The sequence below is a fragment of the Pseudonaja textilis genome, chromosome 6 (assembly GCF_049901715.1).
Source record: "Pseudonaja textilis isolate UNSWEBS1 chromosome 6, rPseTex1.2, whole genome shotgun sequence".
Lineage (NCBI taxonomy): Eukaryota > Metazoa > Chordata > Lepidosauria > Squamata > Elapidae > Pseudonaja > Pseudonaja textilis.
The window spans coordinates 20,889,192-20,915,845 of NC_141995.1; the positions used below are offsets into that span (position 1 = coordinate 20,889,192).

At 35.4% G+C, this 26,654-nt stretch overlaps 1 protein-coding gene across 1 annotated transcript; it reads left to right on the forward strand.

Moving 5' to 3' along the window:
- The first annotated feature begins 4,261 nt into the window (after window positions 1-4,261).
- On the forward strand, window positions 4,262-17,674 carry FAM241A (family with sequence similarity 241 member A). Its single transcript, XM_026698205.2, has 2 exons — window positions 4,262-4,839; window positions 14,845-17,674. The coding sequence occupies exons 1-2, from the start codon at window positions 4,600-4,602 to the stop codon at window positions 15,088-15,090; spliced, it is 486 nt and encodes a 161-aa protein (XP_026553990.1). The 5' UTR covers window positions 4,262-4,599; the 3' UTR covers window positions 15,091-17,674.
- The last annotated feature ends 8,980 nt before the right edge of the window (window positions 17,675-26,654 follow it).

A 26,654-nucleotide genomic window follows, 5' to 3' on the forward strand; every position in this document is an offset into this window, starting at 1 on the left:
CTCCCAGCTGAAAACATGCTCGCGGCAGTGTGGGGGGGCTGTTTTGGCCAGCAGAGGCACCACCTCTTGATATTTCCAGACCGGCCTTGAGTTTGACACCCCTGTATTAGAGCAATGTTTCTCAACCTTTGCAAATTTAACATTTGTGGATGTCAATGTTCGGGATTCTCCAGCCAGCATGCTGGCTCGGGAATTCTGGGAGTTGAAATCCACACATCTTAAAATATGTAGATAAGATTGAGAAACTCTGCATTAGAACATGATATGATTAAATGATTCAAAATTGGGAAAACAGCGTCCCAAGCTTGTCCACTGCTTCCCTATCTAGCATATGAATAATATAAGCTGAACTGAAAGAAACAGACGTGAGAACTAAAACTGCTCCGAGAAATATTAATGGTCTCAGATAAGCTAACGATGTCACTTCAATGGAAGAAAGTGAGGAAAATTTAATCAAGGTGAAAGCCAAGTTCAAAAGCTAGTCTGACACTCAGTTTGTCTTAAAACAAAAACAAAAACAAGATTACATCAACTGATTATGCCAACCAGTGCAAATAACTAAAGAAGTAATGGAAAAGGAATGAACACTCATGCTAGAGGAAATGGTTGAGAATTGCTTGGGCAGAAAATAAAACCAGTCATTCAAGATTAAATGAAGGTAGTCCTCAACTTGCAACAACAATTGAGCCCAAAATTTATGTTGCTAAGCAAGACAGTTGTTAAGTGAATTTTGCCCCATTTTACAACCTTTCCACAGTTGTTAAGTAAATCACTGCAGTTGTTAAGTCAGTAACACGATTGTGAAGTGAATCTGGCTTTGTCAGAAGGTCGCAAAAGGTGATCACATGATCCCAGGACATAAATATAAGCATCTGAATTTTGATCATGTGACCATGGGGATGCTACAACAGTCGTAAGAGTGAAAAATGGTCATAAGTCACTTTTTTCAGTGCTGTTGTAACTTCAAATGGTCACTAAATAAAAGATTGTAAGTCAACAACTACCTGCACTCACTGGAAACACTAATAACAAAGCTAAAATTTAAACGCTTTAGAAAAATAATGACAAAGAATAAATCTTTTGAGACAATGTTCACAAAATATGCTTGGAAAAATCCAAAACAAAAAACTAACAGGTGGCAAGATTCTATCATAAAAGCACAAACTTCAAGAAATAGTTGCACATAGACAGTTCTGGCAAACTGTTGTACAATGACCACAGTGAGTTGGAAATGAATGAATAAAACTGAGCAAAAGAATAATACTAGATAGTGTACTGTTGTATCATACAATCAGAAAGGGCATCTTGTACTACATGGATACCAAGGTATAATTTATAAATGAACTTTGAATAAGTCAAGACAGGTAAATTGTCAAAGGAAAAAAAGAGCACATTTTTATCTTGTGGGTGCTGAAGAAATAGAAAATAAGAACAGAAGGAATATTTTTTTCAACACCTCCAGATGTGAGAGACTTTTGAAACAACTGGCAGCTGATCTCTGTGGATTTAATATTATTTAGCTAAAGATATAATTAATGAACTAGTCTTACTTGAATTTTATGTACTCAGATTCTGCCAGATTGATAGCAATACTATACTGTTTTGAATATTCCTTCCTCTATCCTTATTTAATTGCTATTAAAATTTAGAGAGGACTGAATATAAAAATTGTATTTTTAATAAAAATAAATGACTATGTGTACATATTGTAGCTATATGTAATTTAGCCACCAGATGGCCTAGAATCTAATTGTATCACCACTGGATCAGAATCTATCTATTATGATTTTAATTATACTGAAGATGATAAAGTTCTTACTTAACTGGCTGACCAGCAATCCTGCTAAGCTTCCAGAAAGTTATAAACCAGAGAAAAGGAACCTCTACCCAGTGTAACACTCAACGGGAAAAAGTTATTAATTGTATAGAATATACACTAAATGGAGAGAGTTTAAAATGCATGGAAATAATTTTTATCCATGATGTCAACACACAAGGAAAGTCCCTGGATTATCTTGCAAAGGGATCTACTCCAGCCTGATTCATCACAATAGAGCCTGTAAGTGAATCCTAATGTATGTTGTAAACGTACAACATTTTATACATTAGTAATAAAAAAATCCAAGCATCAATACCCATCCAGCACATGCAGATTTTCTGACAATTCAGATAATGCTGGAGTTGTTAATAGCTTGCTCCTTATCATCCCAGAATTAGTCATTTCCCTCTCTCAATGATTTCCAGATGAACTTTAATTCTAATGACACAACCAAGAAAATTAGCTGATTCTTGTATGTTTTCTGCAAAATTCACTCATACTACAAGTAGATCAAAGTCTACAGGGAGATTTCTGGTTTAATTAAGTAACTCGGCAAGGTTGAGCTTGTTGAAATGAAGAAAGTGAATTTGGAACAAAAGAACTGAGCTAAAATGAATTCCACACTAAACCCTGGATTTAATAGATTAATGAAGGATGTCCCTTAAAGCTGGATAAATGACATCTTAGTCTGTTAAATGAAAACTGGAATATTTTTAGCCTCAAAACAAACTTATATATAATGTAAGATTTGTGTGTTTGAATTAGTGCCTTCAAGTCAGCATTAACTATTGACAACTGCCTTGACTTATTCCTGCAGTTTTTTGGAAGTGCCTTGTTATTGTTTTCTTCTTAGTGATATGATGAACAGCCCAAAATCACCCAACTGGCTAAACCAAAATCACCCAACTGGCTAGAATTCAATCTCCAGATTTTCAATCTGGTGTTTTAACCATTATACCAAAGTGGCTCCCAATATAAGAATTCCATATAGTATTACCAACAGCAGAGAACACCCATTTGAGGGGAAGCAGCAAGGATTATTCAAATGGTCCATTGTTTGGAAGGAACTGTTACTGCCTGCAACTAAGACAAAGTTCATATCCAGTAGATTTTATCAAATCAGAAGCCCCTTAAGCAGTGGTGGGATTCAAATAACTTAACAACCTGTTATCTGCCCTAATGTTTTCTTCCAACAACCAGTTCACCAAACTGCTCAGAAAGTTAACAACCAGTTCTTCCGAAGTGATGCGAACTGGCTGAATCCCACCAGTGCTCTTAAGCTAAGATTCATTTAATCAATGATTTATTGTATTAAAATAATCCTCTGCATTAATGTAACCAACTGGTTTAGCAGATAAAAGATTTTCAGCAATGGATGTTTGTTTGGGTGGGCATGTGAATTAAGGGCCCTTTTCTTTTTTTATTCAAAGCAAATTAAAATGATACATTACAGGGTAAATGCACAGTTGATTATCTTCGCTCAATTAAAATATGTGTGAGGTTTCATTTCAACTTAACCTCCACAAAATTGATGAGAAGAAATGACACCTGGATACATCAAACTCTTTATTTCTGGCTATTATCTTTTTTGTACCTGGCTCAAAGATATAATGGTTTTAATAAAAACAAACCACCAACAAAATAAATCTAATAGATCAGTGTTTCAATTCCTGTTCTAAAAGCAACAGCAGACATTCCCATAGATTTATTGGTAGGTCAGCAAAAAGGAGAAAAGCCATTTGTAGGCCAGTCCAAGTTCTAGTAAAATATTTATCAGCTGATGATGTGCTCAGATATATTTTCTGCTGTTTTATTTCTGCCGCCTTGGGTGGCTCTCCTGGTCCTGAAGAGTCTGCAACCTTCCGCAGTATTTGGTTAAATAAAAACCTTTCGAGTTGATTCCACAGAAAACGATATGGAAATGATTTGATATTACTTTCTTCTTCTGTGTATTTTCTTCTTAACTCCCGAGTCCTGAGATATCTGGATCCAAGCCAGCGTAGCTTCGAGACATCAGCCGAGGCTGCCTAGAAGCTGATCCCAACCTGGGTCTAATTGGTGCAAGCTAATACGTTGGGGATAGTCAGCATCTGGATTGCTGTCACCTAGGCATGGGTACAACAAAGCCTGCCTTCCGCGGCTTGCCTTCGGTGTAGAGAAGCAGAAAGGACTCCTCTCCACTTAACTCTGCAAATCCAGCCCTGGTCTGCACCCCCTCCCCGGTTTAGCCTGTAGAAAACGGAGCCATGAGAGCGAAAAATAAAGTCTAATCTAGGCCGAAGGCCACAGCTTGACATCTTCACAGACAACATTTCCACCTGCTTTTTCTTCTCACCAAGAAAAGAGCGGGCGGGAGGACATGGCCCCGCCCACCCGGGGGCGGGGATTTAATAAAGGCAGTTTTAAAGGTGCAACGAGAAACGGCGGTTCAAACGCGCTCCGTATCCTCCCCTCGTTTCCCCACCACAAAGCCCCCTGTGCCGCGCCGCAGCCCCCACGCCGCTCTTTCCCTCACACACACACACACAGACACACATCCGTTGCCCGCCCCTCCTTTCTTCCTTCCTGCCTTCCTCCTCCTCCCCCCGTCAAACCCGTGACAGCCTTTGAGGCGCGCCCTGCCAGGCCGGAGCTGCCGTTTTGAGGGCAGGCTGAGGGGCGGCCGCGCGTTGCCTTCGCCCGCCAGCCGACGGGACGACCTGAGCGACCGCGCGGGGTGTGTGCCCCGTACTGCGGGCCCTCCGCTTTCGTAGGCGCCGGGACGGGCGCCGGCGACGACCATGGGCTCGACCGAGGAACTGCTGCTGCCGCCCGAGTACCTCTTGGAAAGCGAGTGGGAACGGGAATCGGCGCCGCCGTTGCCGCCCTTAAGGGGCAGAGGGAGCGCGTCCCGCCACAAGCGGCGGCGGCAGCAGCAGCAGCAGCAGCAGCAGCAGCAGCAACCCCAGTCACCCCAGTCCTCGCTGCCTCTGGCGGGGGACGAGGACAAGCCGCAGCAGCAGCAGCAGCAGCAGCAGCAGGTGAGCGCCAGGGAGCTGTCGTGAGAAACGGCCACTTGCCGGGGACGCGTGTCACGCTTCGCCGGGCGGTGTGTCACACCGAGCCCCGGTTTCCTGTTGAAAAAAACCAGGTCGGGTGATTCAGTTTGGGGAATCCGGATCGAGAGGCCTTTGTTCCGCCCTGGTACGCGCTCTCGGCCTTCTCCTGCTGTCAGTGGCAGGCATGAGGGAAATGGGGCTTGTGTGTATGTGAGGAACTACACACCTACTTGCACGAGGCACTCAAGACCCAGTAATCCCCGCCGGCAGGCAGGAGTCCCGTTCCCCCTCCTCGCCCTCTTTCTGACAGAGCTGCAGTGTTGGAGCTCCGAGGTGAGGTGTTTCCCCACCACCATTCTGGAAGAAAAGAGATCTAGCGTTGTTGTTTTCCCCCACCATAATTGTGGCAGGGTTGCATGTGTCTAAGATTGCCTTTTGGCTGGTTAAGTTGGGAAAAGGCTTCCTCCTGGAGCGCATGAAAATCTTGCACTTCCTCCAAGGGTAGTGGAAGTGCCCTCTTGCTAAGTTTGGGGATGAAGAAAAACATGCACAAAAGGACCATTTTGACATAGTTAGATAAACTCTTATTGTGTTCTTAAGAGTAGGATTATTTCCTACTTGTGAGCTGTTTTCCAGACTGCATTAAGATTTTTTTTAAGAAATCAGGAAGATGTACGACATCATAAGTTATATAATAAATTATAAACACCATTATAAAGCAAGTCTGCGTTGACATTTAACTGCTTTTTTTTTCCTTCTCAGTCTCATGTTTACGGTCTTTAGGTTTTCTATATTTGAAAATATTTTACTCTTCTGTTTTTGATGTTGCTGTCTTTGGCTCAAATCTATCACTGTATCATTGCTCAGTATCCTTTGCAGCCTATCCTACCCAGTCTGGAGGCCTCTGATGTTGAGACAGGCACGTAAGAAGTTAAGTTGGCTGTTGAAGAAATGATGTATAATAGTCATATCACAACTAAAGTGAAAGAATTCCACACTTGCCTATTATAATTTCATTGAAATGTTGACATTTTAAAAGCAGGGAGTTTTCATTTCCATAAAATTTAAAGAGAATAATAAAACACATACTCACACAGAGAAGAAACGCTTAGCATTACACTTAATCAGCATAAACTGACATGCCACATCATTCAGGTATTTGTGCTTATGATTTGGTACTGAATCGTTTTTTAAAAAAACATCTGGACCTTTACTTGGAGCATTTTGCTAATAACAGTATGAATATTTGAATAATAAATGTAAAAATTCTGATATAATTAGATGTACATCTCACAAGAATGACTTGAAAAAATGACAGAGATAACTAAAAGTTCTGAATGTTCTCACACTAAGCAGGTGGCAGCATCCCTCTGCGCTTGGCTAATCTACAAAATCTTTAAACAGATTTCAGCTTGATTAATATCTAAATGGGAAACCACTAAGAAATCCTGGGGAGATGGCAAGGTTGGTAGGACAAGCTCCAATATATGAACAGCCAGCAAACTCCACTCCTGCTTGCACTGTTACCTAGCATGGAAATGAAATGTTTGCAAGAAAGCAGCTGCAAGAAAGCAGCTAAGCTCAAAAAGCATCAAGGACCCAGCAGTTGATCCCTGAGCTGTTCTTCTAGAGGTGTAATACCACTGAAGCAACTCACACACACTAGCTTCAGACTGCTATATTTTGCACCAACTGTTACATTCTGGTGGTTTTCAAGGGCAGACCCACATACAGTGGAATGCAGTAAGCCAGTCATGGAGTAATAAAGTGCATGAGTGTCACCATAATTTGAGATTGTTATTACAGTTAGCAAAAACAGTGGTAAATTCATTCTGTCTGTTTTTATTTGATCCTAAACTTTAGAAAACAGAATATTTCAGAGAAAACTCCTAAATAAGTCTTAAATATATTATTTCTGTTAAATTTCTGTTATTAGCAGAGGTATACAATGTGTAAAGTAAAAAAATTAGACTATGTTAGATAGAACATCTCCACAGCAATGATATTCATTCCCATATGATAATCCTCAGTTTGTATGAGATTCAAGAGCAAGTGGCTCAAGAGCTGGCATATGAAAGTGCATGATGTCATTTTACTCAAAATAATGGGAATAAAGTCATTTACCAAACTGAAGAAAACATGAAATTTTGCAAATAAACACAGTACCCCCAAATTAAAAGAGATTTAATTTCTAGGTTACTATTTGCTCCAACTAGACTTTTCTAGTCTAATTATTTAATATCCTAGCAATTTTATTTTCTTTGAGGCTATAATTGTAATTGTATAATTTCTTATTAAAGAGAATAAGAGAACACTAAACACCCAGCATTTGTAGTTTCAAAATTCTACATAATAAAATTTTGTGATGCAATTTCCACCTCTAAGCAGATGTTTCAAGGACATTATTAAATTATTGATTTTAGAAGTACTACAAATTAATATAAATATATATATTATTTAAATAAAATTAATATAAATATGGAAGTGAAATTATTCCCCAAGTACATCCTTCATTTCACACTTCCTATAGAAATAGATGTTTACTACAATTAAGGGTACTTTGTATTCCTTTTTGCCCTTTAGATCTCAAGGTGTTATACAAATATATATAATATTTCTATTTACTATGAATAAAACTGCATCTTTTATGTAATCATTGAAGCTTTATAAAGTAAAACTGAAACAAAAAGCATCTTTGAAAGTATATACCTAAAATTCATTTTAAGTTATTATAGGGCCTATTCTCTTTTTTTTCTTTTAGCAGACTAATTAAAAGTAACCTTCCTGGAATAAAGGATATGAAATCCTAACATGTTTGAGAAAATTTGTACAGGAATGTTTCAGTTATATAGCACAGTACTCCAATAAGGTCAAGATTCCTTGACCTATATTTATTAACCTAATTCTGTAATTAGACCAATTATCTTTATAATTAAGTGCTGGTTGCTTCTACGATTTAACTTAGTTCATTTTATATTATATCTTTTTAACTTTTGAGTTTCTCAGCTTCTGAAATGATGTAAGAAAATAATATGGTGTTAACAATATTAACGTTAAAAACATGTATAGTATCTATCTTTTATAAAGCTTCAAAATCAATTAATGTTGGAGAGTAACCAGGAGGAAGGGGGCTCAAGTGGAAAATTAGCATGGACTTGCCTCTAAGGACAAGAGGGCAAGATCTCTCCCTCCCTCCCCTCTCCCCCCCCCCACACACATACTTTTGAACCTTATCTAATCTGTCCCAGACTAAAGCTGCCTGTCTGTGGAGATTCCTGTGCTATAGGCAGAGAACAATAAAGTAGTTTGAAATCTACACATGAGGTTTTGGTTGTTCGCACCTATCAAATACAGGCACTTTCGGTGTACTTGACCACAAATTTGGTTGGTAATTTTAGTGCATAGTTTGTGTCAAAAGCAGAGCTATTACACGATATCTAAAGTAAGCAATCCTTAAGATAGTTCTAAAATGACTAGACTTGTGCATGTTATCTGCACTGTTAGATCTTGTTTTGAATAAAACAATCATGTATCATATTCCACATATCCAGCTATAAAAAGCAAAACTTATTTCTTAACACTCTTGGTCAAAATGTGATTGAAATCAGTTGGAACTATGGGTTTGTAATTTATGTTAAATTGGTACTGTTAGTTCCAGGTTTTTTTTCTTAAGTTAAATATTTCCTGCCTTTGCTCTGCCCTCTAAATGATCTTTTAAATGTGTCCTAGATATATGAAAGCTTCTTTTCTCTGAGTACTTCCCACATAATTAAATTACTCAATTGGGATATTCAAATTAGGGCTCTTTTGAAATAGTTTGGGTGGGGGAATTCTCTGAGCACATAGGAAACTGCTTTTTTGGATTCCAGTAAACTCTTTTTGTGGCCCCACATGCCTGAAACATCTTTTTTAAACTGAATACATACATTAAATATAGCCTTACTACACTGCCTTAAAATATAATGCTTTACAATACATGGGAACATGTGCCAAGTGTTTCTTTTCAAATTCTTAAACAGTCTTGTTCTTTACAAGCTTGATTTGTGCTTCAAAAGGCGTTCCCCAACAATCTCTGCATGCATGTACATGATAGCCACTAAATGAAGTAGCCATACAAGCACATAATGCAGAAATAGCCAGCTGTAGCTTCAAAGAGGTGCTTTGTTTGTCCAGTGCTACCGGTATTAACCAACTAAGAACCAATCTGGTGCAGTGGTTAAGGCATTAGGCTGCTGGATGACTTTGGGCCAGACATTTTCTGAGACCTAGGGAAGCAATTAAAGGCAAGCCAATTTCATAGACCAGACCAGGCAGTTACCAGTTACGGACTCAAAGGCACTAAAAAAATTACCAACTGTTTGAGCCACTTCAAATTACCAGACTGCACAAAGGTGAGAAAGGAAATATGCCAGTATGTCTCTGCCTCTGTGTTTTTCTTGACTATACTGATTTGATAGTATCTGCATGTTTTATTATTTTTGTGGTATATTAGTTTTATGTCTGCCATTAAGGAAGAAACTTTACTTCAAAATGGCAAAGAATGTCTACAGGTAGTTCTCAGGTTATGTTTGAAACTAGAATTCCTATCACTGAGTGATGTGGTCATAAAGTGTGATGTCACATAACTGCATGGCTTAGCAACAGCAATTCCAGCAGTCTCCATTACTGTCATGAAGTGAATACCTCACATGACTACAATTTGCAACTTCCTACCAGCTTCCAGCAAGCAAAATCAGTGGGAAAGTTGGCAGGAAGTCACAATCCTAGGAGGCTTGTAAACAGGCTTGTAGGTAGGTAAGAGCTATGGAGGCAGGCAAGGTAGATGTTGTGGCATCATATAAGGGCAGGCAGTGGAAAGTGCTGACGAGCCAAGGAGAGGTAGGCATTTGCTATTGAAAGCAGGGGGATACTGGGGGTGGGTACACGCATTACAGAGTACAATATCTTATACACCATAGCCCAATTCCTTAGGGAAAAAGCAGAAGTGACTTATGGCTTTTCCTGCCAGCTTCTCCAATGACTTGACTTGTGGGAAATTCACAGGAAAGGTTGCAAATGGCAATTCCATGACTACGGGACACTGTAACCATTATTAGTGTGAGCCAGTTGCCAAACATCCAGTTCATGATTATGTGCTGTGAGGATGCTGCAATGGCCGAACCTCGGGATGCAGTCATACATACCACTTGTAAAGGACTGTTACATTTTATTCAAACAGAAACCTATCATGGTCAAGAATAGATATGATTTGGATGTCAACAGACTTAATTTCTAATATACAGGAAGTAAATATTGGCATAAGCACTTGGGCTGATCACAGCCCAATAAGGATTAAATGGAAGCACCAGAGGAAAAGACCAAGATGGACTTTGAATAATTCAATCTTGAAAGAAAAAGAATTTATTAATAATATAGAAAAAGAATTGGCTTTCTTCTTTAAAGAAAATAAACCAGAGGCAACCTCATTACAAAATGTATGGGACACTGTGAAGGCATATACTAGAGGTGTGATTATAACCTATACAAGAAGAAGGAACACTAAAAAGAGACAAATACAACAGACTCTAGAAGAAGACTATAAGATTGGAGAAGGAGCTACAATGATACCCACAACACAAAAATATTAAAAGCAAATGGATATAATTAAACATAAAATAGGATTAATGGTAAAAGAAGAACTGGTGCAAAATATTAAGGGAGCTAAACAGAACGTTTTTGAAAATGCAAACAAGTCAGGTAGATGGCTAGCATATAAATTGAAAAGAGAAAAAGAACTAAAAAGAATACCACAACTAACAGATGAAAATGGCACACTATGTTATGGAAATGAAGAGAAGAAAAAAATAGTGCAGAGATATGAGAAATTATATGATCGAGAGACAATACCAGAAAGGAAAGTTCAGCAATACTTAGAAGTGTAGAATTACCGAAAATACCTGATGAATTAAAGACTATGTTAGATGAGAAAATAACAATGATGGAGTTGACAGAAGCAATAAGGAGACAAAACACTGGAAAAGCTCCCGGCCCGGATGGGCTACCTGCTGAATTTTATAAGACAATACAGGAATCAATCTCTACTACAATGCTTGAAGTACTGAATGAGGTCTTGACAAAAAGTAAAGTACCTGACTCATGGACAGAGGCATATGTTACACTTATACCAAAAGAAGATATTGACCCTCAACAAATAAAAAATTATAGGTTTATGTTCTCTTATTTAGTTTGTTCTACATTCTAGTTCCCTATATTCAGCTTTTATTTAAAGGCTTTGAAACTCATCATTTCAAGTATCCACACTCAGCATTCCAATATAACATTTAAATGTATTTTCAGTTTGATACTTGTGCATGTTGATAAAGGGATTTGGTTTTTCTGAATAGCTTCCTCCAAATAAATGTACATAGAAGAACATCATTTAAAAATCAAAGTTTTGAAGTTCTACAAATTCAAGAATTGTAGAATCTTTATCAGACTTGGAATCAATACACATAGTCCTCAACTTATGACCACAATTAGTATTGGAACTTTCATCACTAATCTATGTGGTCATTTAAGTTGTGTCCGATTTTACAACGTTTTTGGATCCTGTTAAGTCACCACAGTAGTTAAGTTGGAAGCCTCCTGGGAAGGACACAAGTGGTTACCATATGATCTTGTGACACTGCATCCATCATAAATACATACCAGGTGCCAGGTACCCAAATTATAATCACATGACCGGTCATAAGTTAGTCTTTTCAGCACTGTAACTTGAACAATCATTAAACAAATGGTCTACCTGTAGTACTACACAATTTACAATGTTAAGATTTGTTAAGGCTGTTGGTCAGTTTATCACAACTATGTGGACTAATTAAAAGGACACTTCCTGAAATGGAAGGCATACAGTTCAAAGTTTTTTGATATTCTATTTGTTTCATTTTTAACATAAAAGATAGGTCTCAGTCACAAATCTTTTTCCTTGTTACAATTATGATTTAATATAGCTTGATGGAAATCTAGTCTCCACATCAAGAAGTATTATTGTCTCTATTGATATATTTTTATGAATGTAATGGAAAGAACAGTCTTATTTGGAAGAAAGTGAGTGAGTATCTTGTATTTAGAGTTTTTTCTAATAAATAGCTCTTGCCTTATGAAAGACTTTTAGACTAGTGCTTGTATGGAAAGATAGGAAGTTTTTCTCCATTGTAAATACACTAACCAATGTGGAATACATATCTTGTCATAAAAATGAAAAAGGCAAAAGAGATTTCTCTCCAAGACGTCTAGTCACAATTGGTTTTATGTGTGTGTGAGAGAGAACACTGTATATGCTGCATAAATGTTAACATTGTTGGATAAAAATGTGAATGTTTCTACTTGCTTTTTGTATATCCAAAAATATGTTTTAAATACTTATTGTTTAAGTTTATAACCCTGATAGTAAAAGCGTTGTCCATTAAATACAACATTTGTGTTTCTCTGCTCAGAATCCAGAAATTCATAATTAATACATTTCTTTTTTCCTGTCTTAATTAAAACATGTATTTTCTAAAACAAACAGGACAATTACAATTTTATAGGAAATGCCTGTAAGTTTTTATAAGTGCTAAATAAGTAAAGAAATACTTTACAATTGTCTTCAAAATCAAGCATAAGAGAAACTATGAATTAAAATTAATATCACAAACAATACAATTCAATTAAAGAACAGGACTTTTTTGTCTCATTGCTTAGTATGGAAAAAAACAAATGGCTGTAATGCCTTTTTATTGGAATATGAAATTTGCAAGCAAATTAGAACATGAGGGAACAATTTTCTTGAAAGGGTTTTGACTTTACACTCTCTGTTAAACTGATTTTAGAATAGAATTTTAGTGTAGTGCAGGGGTCCCTAACCCCCAGTCCATGGACCGGTGCCAGAATCTGGGCCATGCCATCAAGCGAAGCCCCATCTGCAAAATGAAGGCAGCCCATGAAACAATGTCCGCTCTGGTCCATGGAAAAATCCTCTCTCTGTGGAATCAGTCCCTGGTACCCAAAAGATTGGGGACTACTGGTCTAGTGATTAGACTAAATTAGAAAGCAGGAGACTGAGTTCTAGTCCCATCTTAGCCATGAAGGCTTTGAACCACCCAATCATTCTCTGCCCAGCTCATCTCACCTGATTGCTGCTGTGAGAAAAATAGGTTGGATGTATTCCTGCCTTGAGTTATTTGTAAATAATAAAAAAAGGATACAAATAATTAATGCAGGATACAAATACATAACACAGAATGAATTATGAAATATTGGAATCACTCAAATTATGCTGTAAAATAAACCAAATAAAGACTAAATCCAGATAGAAAGGTTTGCTTTGCACACACATTTTATGAAGATACAGCACTTATTCTTGTAACATTTAATTAGCAGGAAATAGTAGAGCCCATAAAAACAAGTTACTGAGTTTTGTGAAACAAAAAAATCCTATACAGAAGCGGGGGGCAGAAGTAAATTGTTTTTGATTATTTGAATTCTTTTTCAGGATCTGTTGGAAACAAAGAGGAGGAAGCAAATTAAAATGTATTTCAGGGTGGATTGTACTTTATGTGACAGTGGCAGTATATCATAGTAAGAAATGTAGCACTAAATCAAGTCGATCTAAAATGTTTCAGTGATACATTTATTCATTTAGTTATTATACTCTATTATTTAATAAAACATGTATTTATTGTTAAATATAAAAAATACTTCTGTGAAGGAAAATAAATTTTGTTAATAGCACACTATAATTAAAGGTGGAAGCCCACCCTCGCTTTGCAATAGTATTGGCATATTGACTAAAATATTGAAGACGAGCTTTTGGTTGTTTCTCTTTAATAGAAACATTAGCCAAAATCATTTAGTGATTACATTACTCATCTTTTTTTTAAAAAGATCTTACCATTGAAATGTATAGTATTGTACAGGATTTAGCTGCATAAAGAAACAATTAAATTTGCATCTATTAGTCAGTCATATAGTCCTATTAACAGACTAAAAAGGAAAATGAGAGACAAAGTATTTTTTCTGTTCTATGATCCATGTAATAGTTGAGCATTTTTGATAGAAGGCGGAAAGCCATACTTCCTTACAGTAAAAGGCTAAAATACTGAAAAAGGAATTAAATCTCATATATCCATACAAGCTAGTAGCTTATGTAGAATCTGGTAATGACTAAAACAGATTGGGGAATAAAGATATTTCATATATAAGGTTCCCTGTCCAGTTGTGTCTGACTCTAGGGCACAGTGCCGATCTCTGTTTCTTGGCCGAGAAAGGCAGCATTGTCCAAAGACATTTTCCATAGTCATGTGGCGCATAGAATGCTGTTACCTTCCTACCAAAGGGGTACTATTAATTTACTCGCATTTGCATGCTTTCGAACTGCTAGGTAAGCAAGAGCTGAGGCAAGAAACAGGAGCTCACCTGACTGCTTGGTGCCAGGTCTTGAACCTGGGCTGTCAGCTCCAGCTAATAATGGTTATATGACAAACATAACAATACTATTGAAAGAAAGATAATTGTTTAATAATATAAAACAGAACTAGTTAATTAATTAATTAATTTTGTTGAACTATTACCATCTGGCAGACGGAATAGAAAAATAAAAACAAGGACAAATAGGTTGAAAAAACAGCTTCTATCCCAGGGCAGTAGCTCTTTTGAATTCTGCTGTATGTTAGTGTGGTGTTGGTGCGGTGTTGGGGATTTTCAGTTCAATGTGTGGAGGGTGAAGGATGTGTGTTTGTGTTTATGGTCATGGTCATGATGTACACTGAAGATGGTGTTTGATTTCGTTGTACAAGGTGCAGTGACAAAGTAAACTAAACTAATTATGACAAAAAATATTTCGGATTATTACCTTTAGAAAAACAATAAAATCTATTTTACATACAAGGTTGCATTTTTAAAAGCAGGATTAATATCACATGGTTTTGTTGATATAGATGAATAATCTTTATTCTCTTTTTATTCTAGGTCCTACAAGAAGAAAGGGAAAATAATACTGAATCAATTACTGATGACTATAAAAAGATGGGGACTCTCTTTGGTGAACTCAACAAAAGCCTGCTAAGAATAGGATTCACAAGGATGTATTTTGGAGAAAGGATTGTAGAACCTGTAATAATCCTGTTCTTCTGGATTATGCTCTGGTTTCTTGGACTACAAGCTCTTGGATTAGTGGCTGTCCTGTGCCTTGTTATTATATATGTTCAGCAATAAAATACACTGGATAGACTATTTCATATCTTGATGGATTTACATATTTAGCTGAACAAGAGTACAAATCATTGAGCTGAATATTGTGTAGCCATTAAATATTTGCATGGGTTTTTCTTTCTTCCAATCTTTGTAATTTAAAAAGAAAAGGCATTCTTATCTGTCATGAATAGGTGAGTAAAAGATTCTCAGTATGGGGCTGTGTAGTCAAATCCTTCATTTAGTAAATCCTATTCACATTTTAAGAGGCTTGGAGGTACAAACATATTTTTCATAGTATGAATGGTGCTTTTATATTCATGTAACAACTGTTCTCAAAAATACATTTTATATTAAAACTAAATGTTAAAAAGCCAATTTTATGAGCTCTAGTGTTACATGATTTTTTATCACCGTGTAAATCTTGCAGATTTCTTTACTGATGTGAATGCATAGGAACTCATCTTAAGCAAATCTGTTTTTGTATAAATAGTGTCATTAATGATTTGTATGTATTATGTAATGTATTAGAAAAATGTCAGTCTAAAAATTCTTAAATAAGACAGTAAATCTGGTCATTTTTTTTCATTTCATTTTTTTCATTATGTGTGCACTTAGAAAATTTTATCTGGAAAAAATTAGGATTCCTCCTTTCTTTTTAATGGAGTTCTAATTTATCTCAGTTTAATTATGTGCAGTCTCAGCAGACAGATTATAACAACAAGCTACCTAAAGTATTTTTGCTGAAATTGTCCATGTTTTCCCTTTTAAATGAGTATTTTGGGGAGAAGAAATAAATACATTTCCTAGTAATAAAATCAAGGACTAATATGTATTGAGCCAAAATATTGTTATCAAGTTTACAATGTAAATATTGACATCAAAGAACTTATTAGACCATAGACGCCGCATTAAGTTATTTAAGAACCATGCAGAACGTAATTGATAAAAACAGCTTGCACAGTTGCTCCTCAAAGCCATGCTTCCTGTTACTTTGTTAAGTCAGTATTGTGCAACTCCACTGAAATTTTTTTCAGTTAAGTTCTTTGTATAGCTTAAAAGTATGATAGTTATGATTACATTGATTTACCAAGTGAAATTTTTTTGAAGAGGAAAATTGGGATAAGTAGTATATCCATCATAACTGTAGAAATGCATTGCCAAACAAATTCAGTCCACAAATGAAAAGTCCTTTTTGCCATGTTTACCACAGCAAGAATCCAATGCAGAAGTAAAAGAGATTACTTTTTATCTGCAAGACTATTATGGCATTCTTATACTGTTCCAAGTATGGTACTGATTTCTGAAGAAATATGTATGAAAATATCGGCATAACACTAGATCAGTGGTTTAAAGACAAAAGGAAGATTGACTGGATAAAAACTAGCTTTCATGATATTTGTTATTTATGGTAATAAAAATTTTATATTTATACTTCAGCTGTTCTAGGCAGGACATTTTAAAATATTTGTAGCTGAAATTGGCTTTTATTATTTAAATTTAAAAGAAATTCCAGCCTTCATTTTAATAGTCAATTTTTATTTCATTGAGTCACTAGATTTTATTTTTTACTCATCTAATTCATGCAAATATTTTTTAAATTAAAACTTGCTTATTTTGTTGTAGACTTTAAAAATATCACTGTTCTGTTGATGTGACCCTATCTAAACAATCTACAAAAATCAAGATTGATTCTGTAATTAAAAAAATCCAATGAATTGTTTCGTATCTTGGGTGGCTGTTACAGCTCTCTAATAGACATCTGAAGGTTCTCATTTTGTAGAGGAAGCATGCTGATGTGTTTCAATGAAATGTCAGAATATGTACAGAAAAACCAGCTTCTCAGCAATCAGTATAGCTGGGTATTCTATGCCCTTTTGGGAGGACAAGAGTGGGCTCCAGTTTAGAATGTGAACAATGTCTTTATAGGTATTCAGAAGACTAATTAAAAAAAACCTGTTACTGATGGTGAATTAAGTGCAAATACCCTAAGAATGATTTTCAAATTATTTTCAAGTAATTACTCAGTTCAAAACTGCAGTGTGTGTATATTATACTGTAGGTGTGATTGATTGATTGATTGATTGTATTTAGGGCCCAACATTTGGCCCATTACAATGATTTTGAAATGATTTTAGAGTATGATTGCACTTTTTGGAATGTTTTGATCTTAAATAAAACTTCTACATTTTGATCTTTAATTATTACCATTCTACTATTTATAACTAATATGTTTGGAAAGGAATGGAGCAAATATGTACTTATTTTATATGAATTATCGACTGTACAGTACACTGAAGAACCACGCACTATGGTTTCATTGACAATGATCCTCGCTGAAGCTCTTCACATGTCAAAATATGTTACTAGATTGGAGAGGGAGAAATCAGTATTAGATATACTGTTCAGGAAGATGCAATCAGACACGGAGACTGGTAACCTCACAGATTGTTTTGAAAGCATTTTCTGATCACAAATAAGGATTTGCTCTGAAAAATGTAATACTGAGAATGGTTTTAATATTCAATTATTTCCTCAGAAATGTTTGTATGAAATTATGCTTCTACAAATCTGGATTTTTTCAATAAAATTTCTTTTGGTTTAAAAATTGCTTTTGCCTGATTTTTTAAAATAAATTAATGGAAATTTATTTCATTAATTTATAATGAAATACCTTTAGGAAAATGGGAACTTCAAAAGCCATAGTGGTATTCTGAAGGGTTTTGTTTAAATGTTATTTCCAATAATTAAAAAATACAGGTAGTACTCAACTTACAACAGTTTGTATATTGATTGTTAAAAGCTACAAGGGCAATGAAAAAGTGATATTGTTTTTCACACATACAAGTGCTGCAGCATCCTCATGGTCATGTGATTAAAATTTGAATGCTTGGCAACTGATTCATATTTATGACAGTTGCAATGTCCCAGAGTCATGTGATCACCTTTTGCAACCTTCTGACAAGCAGGTCAATGGGGAAGCCAGATTCACTTTACAACTGTGTTACTAACTTAACCACAATGGTTCATTTAACTGTAACAAGAAAAGTGGTAAAATGGGGAAAACTCAAATGTCTCACTTAGCAACATAAATAGTGGACTCAATTGCGGTCGTAAGTCTGACCTGTAGTCAGACAAGGAACTTCTTTAAAAATAACATTTTCTAAAAAATATAATCAAAAAGTAAAAAGAACTACATGACCAATTCTATAAGATGTGAATAATAAAGCTCATTCTGCTTGTGTACAGGTAGTTCTAACTTAGCAATTGCCTCATTTAGTGACCATTTGTGATTATGACTGATGAAAAAGTAACTGATCAATTCTCACATTTACAACCTTTGCAGATCTATAAAGCAAAGGAAAACTGATGTAAGATCAAAGAACAGTCCCAGTTTTACTTAGCAATGACTTCACTTAACAAAATAAGTTGCTGGTCACAATGTGGTTGCTAAATGAGGACTAAATGTAAAAATGCTTCAGTGGATATCTTCTCAATATTAAGTTATCAAATGGTCATATTGGAAAATCAGGTATACAGTGTAGTCCTATGCACTTTTCATCTCATTAAATACAGTTGAATATGCTTCTTAGTAGAATTTCTAGTATGTGATTAATATTGCACATTTTAAATTTTAATTATTTGAGTAACTATGCAGTTTCACTGAATCTGTTGAGCTGTTGAAAGGTAATTTCTCTGACTGAAATAATCAGTAGATTCCTTAAATTTGTATCTTGTCTAAAGACAATTTATGTACTAAGAGGAAATATATATTGCTATAATTATATATTGCTCAAAACATTTTGTTTCCCAAGTCCAGCATATTAAACTCCTAAATTTTGAACTTCTAAATCAAAACAAACAAGAAGCATTCAAGACAACCAAGATCATTATACCTTTCAGGGCATTTATACTTGTTTTAACTGGACATTGAAAATGAGTAAGTTGTGCAGTATTCTTTTTTAAGAAAGTTTATTTCAAAATGAGCTTTCCTCCTATTGACTTCATGACAATATTCATATAGTTTTCTTGGCAACAATGTAGTAATGACTTACAGCTGCCTTTTTCCTAGAGGATTTTTTCCATTTCCTGGCTACAGTTAGGTAAATTATTTTAAATTTAAATCTACATTCTAATTTTTTGCAATAATTTTATGAGAGTTCACAAATACAAAAATAAAAGTCTAATTCAAACTAAAAAAATATAAAAAGTAAAGGAAAAAAAGTGCAAGAATAAAAAAAGGAAAAAGAAAAAGATATATAAAGATGATTTCCCCCTGCTTCCAGGAAAGTAAAAACAACTTCAGTATCTTAACACCTTCTCTAATTTAATTTCCCATAACATATCCCATATCGATAATGTATAAAAGATATTATTCATTTCCAATCAGTAAAAGTCTATTAAGAGCTACCAGAAATAAATCATATTTAACCTTAATGTAAGAAATCTACCTTTATTCCAATTTATCACTTTCCCGAAGAAACAGAGCAAAAGGAATGTCTCCTTATAATCTTTGATGCCTCATTGTCATTCTGGTCAAAAAGAATCCACTAATAGCTATCAAAACCACAAATAAATAAATAAATGTATATGCATATGTGTATGTATGTAGTATGTACGTATGTATGTATGTTATCCCTGATCAAATAAGTCTCTTCAAATTCCTTCAGTTTACTTGTCTTGATCTTTAATCCTGCCAAATAATATCCTACAAGCTATTATTATCATGTTCTCTTTCCTATCAGGAATTGAAGAACACATAATTGCAGTGATGTAAATTTCTTTATTTAACTTAATTTCCACAATGCCAATGTGCATGAAATCTGATTCTGCTAGTCTGTTGAGAATTGATTCTGGATAGAAATGCACAGCTTGAATGCTGCCCCCAAAGATCTCAAAAGTTATCAAATTGTAACATTTACATTTGATTAAATTTACTAAGGCTATCTCATTATTGTAGAATAATACTAACTTTTTTATAATTAAATAGCAGTATGAAATAAAATCTAATTTGTGTCCTAAGGCAAAAAGTGTATGCCATCTTCAGCTGAATATGAGAGGAGGAGGAGGAGATTTACTTTTGTTTAGTCCAGTCTTAACAATCACATTGCCTGGGTTATTCAGTCTTGTAAACTGGCCAGCATTTTTTTTTAAATCTGTGGTAATTTGAAAGTACACTAAGAATTAACATAAATGAATTTTAAAGCAAGATTCATAAAACCAGTGGGCGGTTACAAAATCCCATCATGAACTTTGCTGCAGCAACTTCTCTCATACTTTTGTGGTGAGCAAGTTTTTCGTATTGTTCTCCCATGTTATGTAGACAACTCAATTTCTTTATTGCTTTCAGCATTTATTGTGCATGTAACATAAAATGAAAAGGAATAAGTTCAAATCGGTACTCACAAAATTAAAAGTTTTTACTGCATTTCATTTTAAAGTATAGCCTAACAATATTATGCACATTGAGAGCAGCACTAGACCCAGAACTCAATTATCCTCTGATTGTCATTTTAAAACAAAAATGAATGCTTTTTGTCTGCAGCGCCTCGTAATTATGAACTCCTTGCATTAGCTTTCCTGTAAAATGCATTAGAGTATCCCTGTGGAAAATAAAAACATTATGTACTTAGGGGTTGTAATGCTACTAGTGGAAACTTGGACCATGAATTACTTTCATTATCTCTGGACAATTTTGTTCTATAGGTTTTATTATGACCTGAGATTTACTGAAAGAAAAATAAAGTTGGTGCATGAAGAATCTTATAAAGCTTGAAAATGCTTTTGCTGGCCATGCACAATGTAAATAGAAAAAGATAAAGAAGTAACTTCCAATCTTCTTTCCAGCAATTACAAACTTAATATCCCTCCTCTCTCTTAAAATTACATTTCCCTTTTTTCCATATTCAACCCCTTTTAATCAGCAAAGCCATAAAATACCAAATCATTTTTTCAGCAAAAGGCCATAGGAGCTTTTCAGTACTTTATGAAAGTACGTATTGTTTCATTCCTGATCAACTGGTCAATTTTACCCTCTATGCAAATTCCGCTACAATCTACTCCTCTATTGTGATATTTCAATGTTTTTCCACCTTTGTGAATATAATAGCCTCCTCAGTTACCATATGCAAAACTAATATTCCATAAGTCTTTTTTTAAATTGGCTATCAATTTAAAAGTTCAGATTTCATCAGACTATTAATTTTTCAAATTATTTGCAGCACCATGTGCATTTACATCCAGGTTGTGTTTTGTCTGAGAGTTTTTTTTTTGCTCCCCCAGCCAACTTCTACCATGCATGGTAAAATGTCCCTTCATGTCTTTCACATTTTGAATATTGATTAGAAATACTTATGTACATCTTAGATAATTTGTCTGGTACCTGCAGCACATCTATATATTACTAAATCTTTCGTGTCTGTTTGTAGCCTTCAGTTGGGGTGAAAAACTGCATTATACGACAAACAGTTTGTCAACAAGAGACTTCAAATGAGGTAACTTATAATTGCCAGACTCCATTACTCCTGAGGTGATGACATTTGGGGATGTTTTTCCTACTTCAGCTCCACTATGCTGCTGGCTGTTCAATATCATTGCACTGATCCAGTAACCGGCAATCACATGATCCACGTTTTCAGTATTTTCTGACCATTTCCCACAAGTTGATGAGGAACCCAGAAGGAACCAGTATGACTGGCAATACCCTTTGCTTCCCCCTTCCTTATGGGAAGCCTGCAAAGAAAGTCAATGGAGAAATGATGCAACTTCCACTAGTCCCTCGGCACTCATATCATACCCACTCCTCTCACACTCCCCCCCTTCCTCCCCCACCAGCAGCAACCACTTAGCTGCTTGCTGGAAAAGGAGGGGGAGATTTCTGATGCTCACAGCGAGCTTCCCACAAAGGGGAAGCTGATAGGAAGCTGATAGACTCCAACTGATATATACTGTTAGAATACACAGGTGGACCAATACAATTTAAGAGACAACTGATATGAAATGGCCTGACAATCTGTGATAGGTTGGTTTATTTGTCCAGAGATATTTCATTATTGTATACATAATTTCTCTATTTCAGTAAGAAAATAACTGTGGAGCAGGGGTCTCCAACCTTGGCAACTTTAAGACTTGTGGACTTCAACTCCCAGAATTCCTCAGCCAGTCCACAAGTCTTAAAGTTGCCAAAGTTGGAGACCCCAGCTCTGGAGAAATAAACCAACAAATCACAAGTTGTCCAGGCATTTTATAACAGTTGTCTCTTAAATTGTATTGGTCCATCTGAATATTCTAGTCAAAATTCTCAACCAATTTTATTATGCACTCTGTTAACAAGGGAGTACAGCAAGGTGACAGAACCTTGTCTGAAAGGAGCTTGCCAGGTCTGGCAGAGAGAAAGGCAGTGGGGTGGTGAAATGCAACACTCTCCATCACTAAGTAAGGCAGGAGAGCTAGCAGTGGCTCCCAGGGCAAAGGTGGCGCTATATGGAGGCATTGTTTGGAGTGATGGAAGAACTGAAGAAAGAGAACTATAGTTATTCCCTAAAATCAGGTAAATTGAAGAACACATAATTGCAGTGATGTAAATTTCTTTATGATTAACCAAATATTTTTTAACTTGGGCTATTGTTTAGATATATGATAGACACTTTATACTGTGATACTCATCACTTGAAATTCCAGTTCCAATATTAATTAAACTGTAAAAGTTGCGACAGGTGACTGATAGCATTCAGACTGCTAACTAATATTTCTATGGAATTATTTTAAATTGTCTCTACAGTCCATTGCTTCCGAGGAGGTCAAAAAAATTGGAACAAGTAACACATCATTAACTTGGTGTCTTTATGTATATCACAAGGAAACCTTCCAATGACTTTCAGCATTCCATTGCTTTGATAGTTACATGAGTTTGCTATTATTTTTTATTGCTTCTGATTTAAATTATGGCCATGGTTTCTGAGGCAACAGCATTTCAAAAAGAACAGAAAAGTGGATGTGTTATATTTAAATTGCATCAACATTCTGTAAAAGATTGCTATTTTACATAAAAATAAATATTCTGAAATGCAGACACTTGAAAGGCCGAGTTTTTAACTTTTGGGTCAAATAAGTATAATAAGGTATACTAACAAAGCCTGTATGCCACACCTTCTTTGTTAAGAATTTAGTATCAGTCGTCCTCAATTTATTTACAGAAATCTAAATTATTCTAACATTTATGTTAGAATAGAAATAGCTCGCCTTTGGGTCTTCTAATATCTCAAATCACATTTCTGATACGTGCTGATGAAACACATAAAATATTAGAATTGATCCTTTTACTTCTAGAGCAAGATCAAATGAAATTTTAAATACAACAAGCCAAACAAAATAAAAACAAAAAGAGATAGGCATGTTTTCAGAAGGGCAGGGCAAAGCAAAATCCAAATGCTTCTTATGAGTTGCTCTGTCTGAAATCTGAAATGAATCTGAAAGAGCAGTGCTCCAGAGTCCAGACGGAAAAAAAATATGCATCCTGTTTTAGCTAAACTGTAAATATATTTTAAATTGGGATTGAGAATAGACAGGCAGGCAGAAATTTTTTTTTAAAAATGCAGTATTTCTCTGGTAGGTTTTCTATTTCTTTCAAAAAGAAATTGAAAATTCCCTTTTCGTTTTCCTTACCCACAGCCAGATTCAGGAAATGTTATTATTTTAAATACAGGTAGTCCTCAAATTACACCAGTTCATTTAGTAACCATTCAAAGTTTCAACAGCACAGAATAAAGCGATTTAGGACCATTTTTCACAGTTACAACCTTTGCAGCATCCCCATGGTCATGCGATCAACATTCAGATGGTTAGCAACTGGTTCATATTGATCTATTCATATTTATTATTTATATCTCATATTTATTATTTATAAACTGGTTTATATTTATTTATCCCAAGGTCATATGATCACGTTTTGAGATCTTCTGATAAGCAAAGGCAATGGGGAAGTCAGATTTTCTTAATAATTATTAATTTCACAACAGTGATTCACTTAACGGTGGCGTGAAATGTCATAAAATGGAGTAAAACTTAACAAATATCTCATTTAACAACAGAAATGTTGGGCTCAATTGTGGTCGTAAGGACTACTTATACTTCGGTGGATGTTGAGCTTAATTCTTCTTTCCAAATAATCAGGAGAGAGCAGCAAAGAGTCAAAGGTGTTTTCTGTATTTCTCTGGTGCCATCTAATGCAGGGGTGGGATTCAAATTTTTTAACAACTGGTTCTGTGGGCATGGCTTAGGTGGTAGGTGTGGCTTGGTGGTCATGTGACTGGGTGGACGTGGCTTGGTGGTCATATTATTGGCTGGACGTGGCCAACTCAATATCACTTACATTGAGGCACGCATCTCCTCGCTTGGCCTCTCATGACTGTGGGGATGCTGCAACAGTCAGAAGTGTGAAAAACGGTCATAAGTCACTTTTTTCAGTGCCATTGTAATTTTGAATGGTCACTCTACACAAGCAAAGTACCAGCAAAGGAGGGGGAAAAAACTCCAGGGATGTTCCTGAGACAGGAAGTCTAGTCCTGCCAAGAATGCGATAAGGTTCAACAGAGAGGCAGTTTCTTTAAGCAACACCAGAATGTTTCCTTCCTGCCTTCCTTACGGGATTAGGCCAGTAATTTCTTCTAACAGCCAGTTCTCCAAACTGCTTAGAATGTTAACAACCGGCTCTAGTGAATAGGTGCAAACTGGTAGAATTCCACGCCTGCCCATAAGCCTTTAAATCAAAATGGCTGGATTTATACAGCATGTTAGGTTAAAATCAAACAACCACTTTATGACATGGATAATGAATTAAGTTTATTAAGTAAGCAACAATATAAAGCAATAAAGGCTGGATAAAAATCTAATAATAAATAAAACAGTTGTTGAATTTTCCACATTATATTATACACCAAACACCATCATTTATAATCCACAATGCCTGATTTTGTACAATACACTTGGCTTATACCTTAACTTGATACATGAAACTAGACATTAAGAAAGATTTTTTCTCCTTAAATGTATTTTAAGAGGGCAACAAATTATTTTGGGGGGGAGGCACATAATTTTACATATCTAAATTCTGTAAATAAAAGATAGAATGTTGAAAAATTCAGAATATTACCAACTCACTTTCATTTGTTGTGGCAATAAGTCTCCCCAATATTTATTTCTTTGAAGTTATTCTTTAACATTGTTCAGCCAAAAATGCTCCCACTGTGGCTTACATTCTATCAGCAAAATCTGCTTTCATGTTTATATTCTGAAATGCTAGCGCTAAGTGGTGAAAGATAAAAGGAGATGGAGTCAACAAGGAAATAAGCACTAGATACTAAATTTAAATAGCAATTATTCTGATGACCATCAGAAACAGGAAAGTCACAAGAGGAAGTGGAATAAACCAATTTGGTTGCACTTAACAGAATGAGATTTAACACTGTGTCCCGATGGGCAGAGACAGACTTTTTTTGAACAGTAATTTCTCCAGGTACCAGAATTCTCTTTGTTTTATAATATTAACACTATAAATAAGTCTTTCTCAACCTCAGCAACATTAGGAAGTGTGGACCAACTTCCAGGATTCTAGGAATTGAAGTCCACACATCTTCAAATAGCTGAGGTTGAGAAACACGGCTCTAAATACATTTTTATGGAAACACGAGTATAGTCAACTGCCCGTGAAGTACACATAATATTGCAGAGTCTTCTTTATACCTATGACCATTACATTAAGAGAAATGAATTAAGCAGCTTCCAAAGCTATGGTTTTCAGATTGAAAATATTTAAATAATTGATCATACTTTCATATTAGCACTTTCTTTAAGAGTTTAACACTGCATCTATAAACTGTTACGTGAACATTTATACCACACAATTTATAGTTCAATCACAAAAGAATGAAGAATCTTATATAGGTGCTCTCAATAAATCTCAAGGGAAAGAAATATTTCTGCAAATACTTGTGTTTTGTTTTATATTGCATAGAATAACAAAAAAAAAAAAAAATGGAGCTAAAACACTTACCTAACAAGGAGAGATTGTTTGATGTGACTTTTCTTCCAAGATCTCAAGGTGGAATACTCCCAACTCCAATTTAACATTTTTTAATAATCCCATAAAATAGGATTATTGGTATGAGAGAGAGTTAATTGGTCTTACGAGTTTCTATGTTAACTTTCAAAACTAGTTAAACACTGTAGCTACTATACCACGTTGATACACTAGACAACAATGTCTGGTTCTTTTTAACTTTAAGCAAAGGCAGTCCTGGGAAGATAAGAGTGGTGTGTATGTAACTCATGTATGAAAGGAAAGTATGTGTGAAAGAGAGAACTTTTTCTACATTCCCACAATATTACGGTAGAATAAGAGCTTGTCTATTAAACTTAAATGTGGCAAGGACCAATTCAAGGATATTCTTTTTACCCAATGCAAACTAACACTGATGCTGCAATCAGATGTGATGTTGATCACTACTTTATACTATTTTTAAAAAGGACTAGAATAACTTGGACATTAACCGCTAATAATTTTGATGCAATTTGTTACCTCTACAATCACA

Coding starts and splice junctions, on each gene's coding strand:
- FAM241A (XM_026698205.2), top strand. CDS start 4,600: ATGGGCTCGACCGAGGAACTGCTGCTGCCGCCCGAGTACCTCTTGGAA. Junction 4,840..14,844: donor AGCAGCAGCAGCAGCAGCAG/GTGAGCGCCAGG, acceptor TTTTTATTCTAG/GTCCTACAAGAAGAAAGGGA.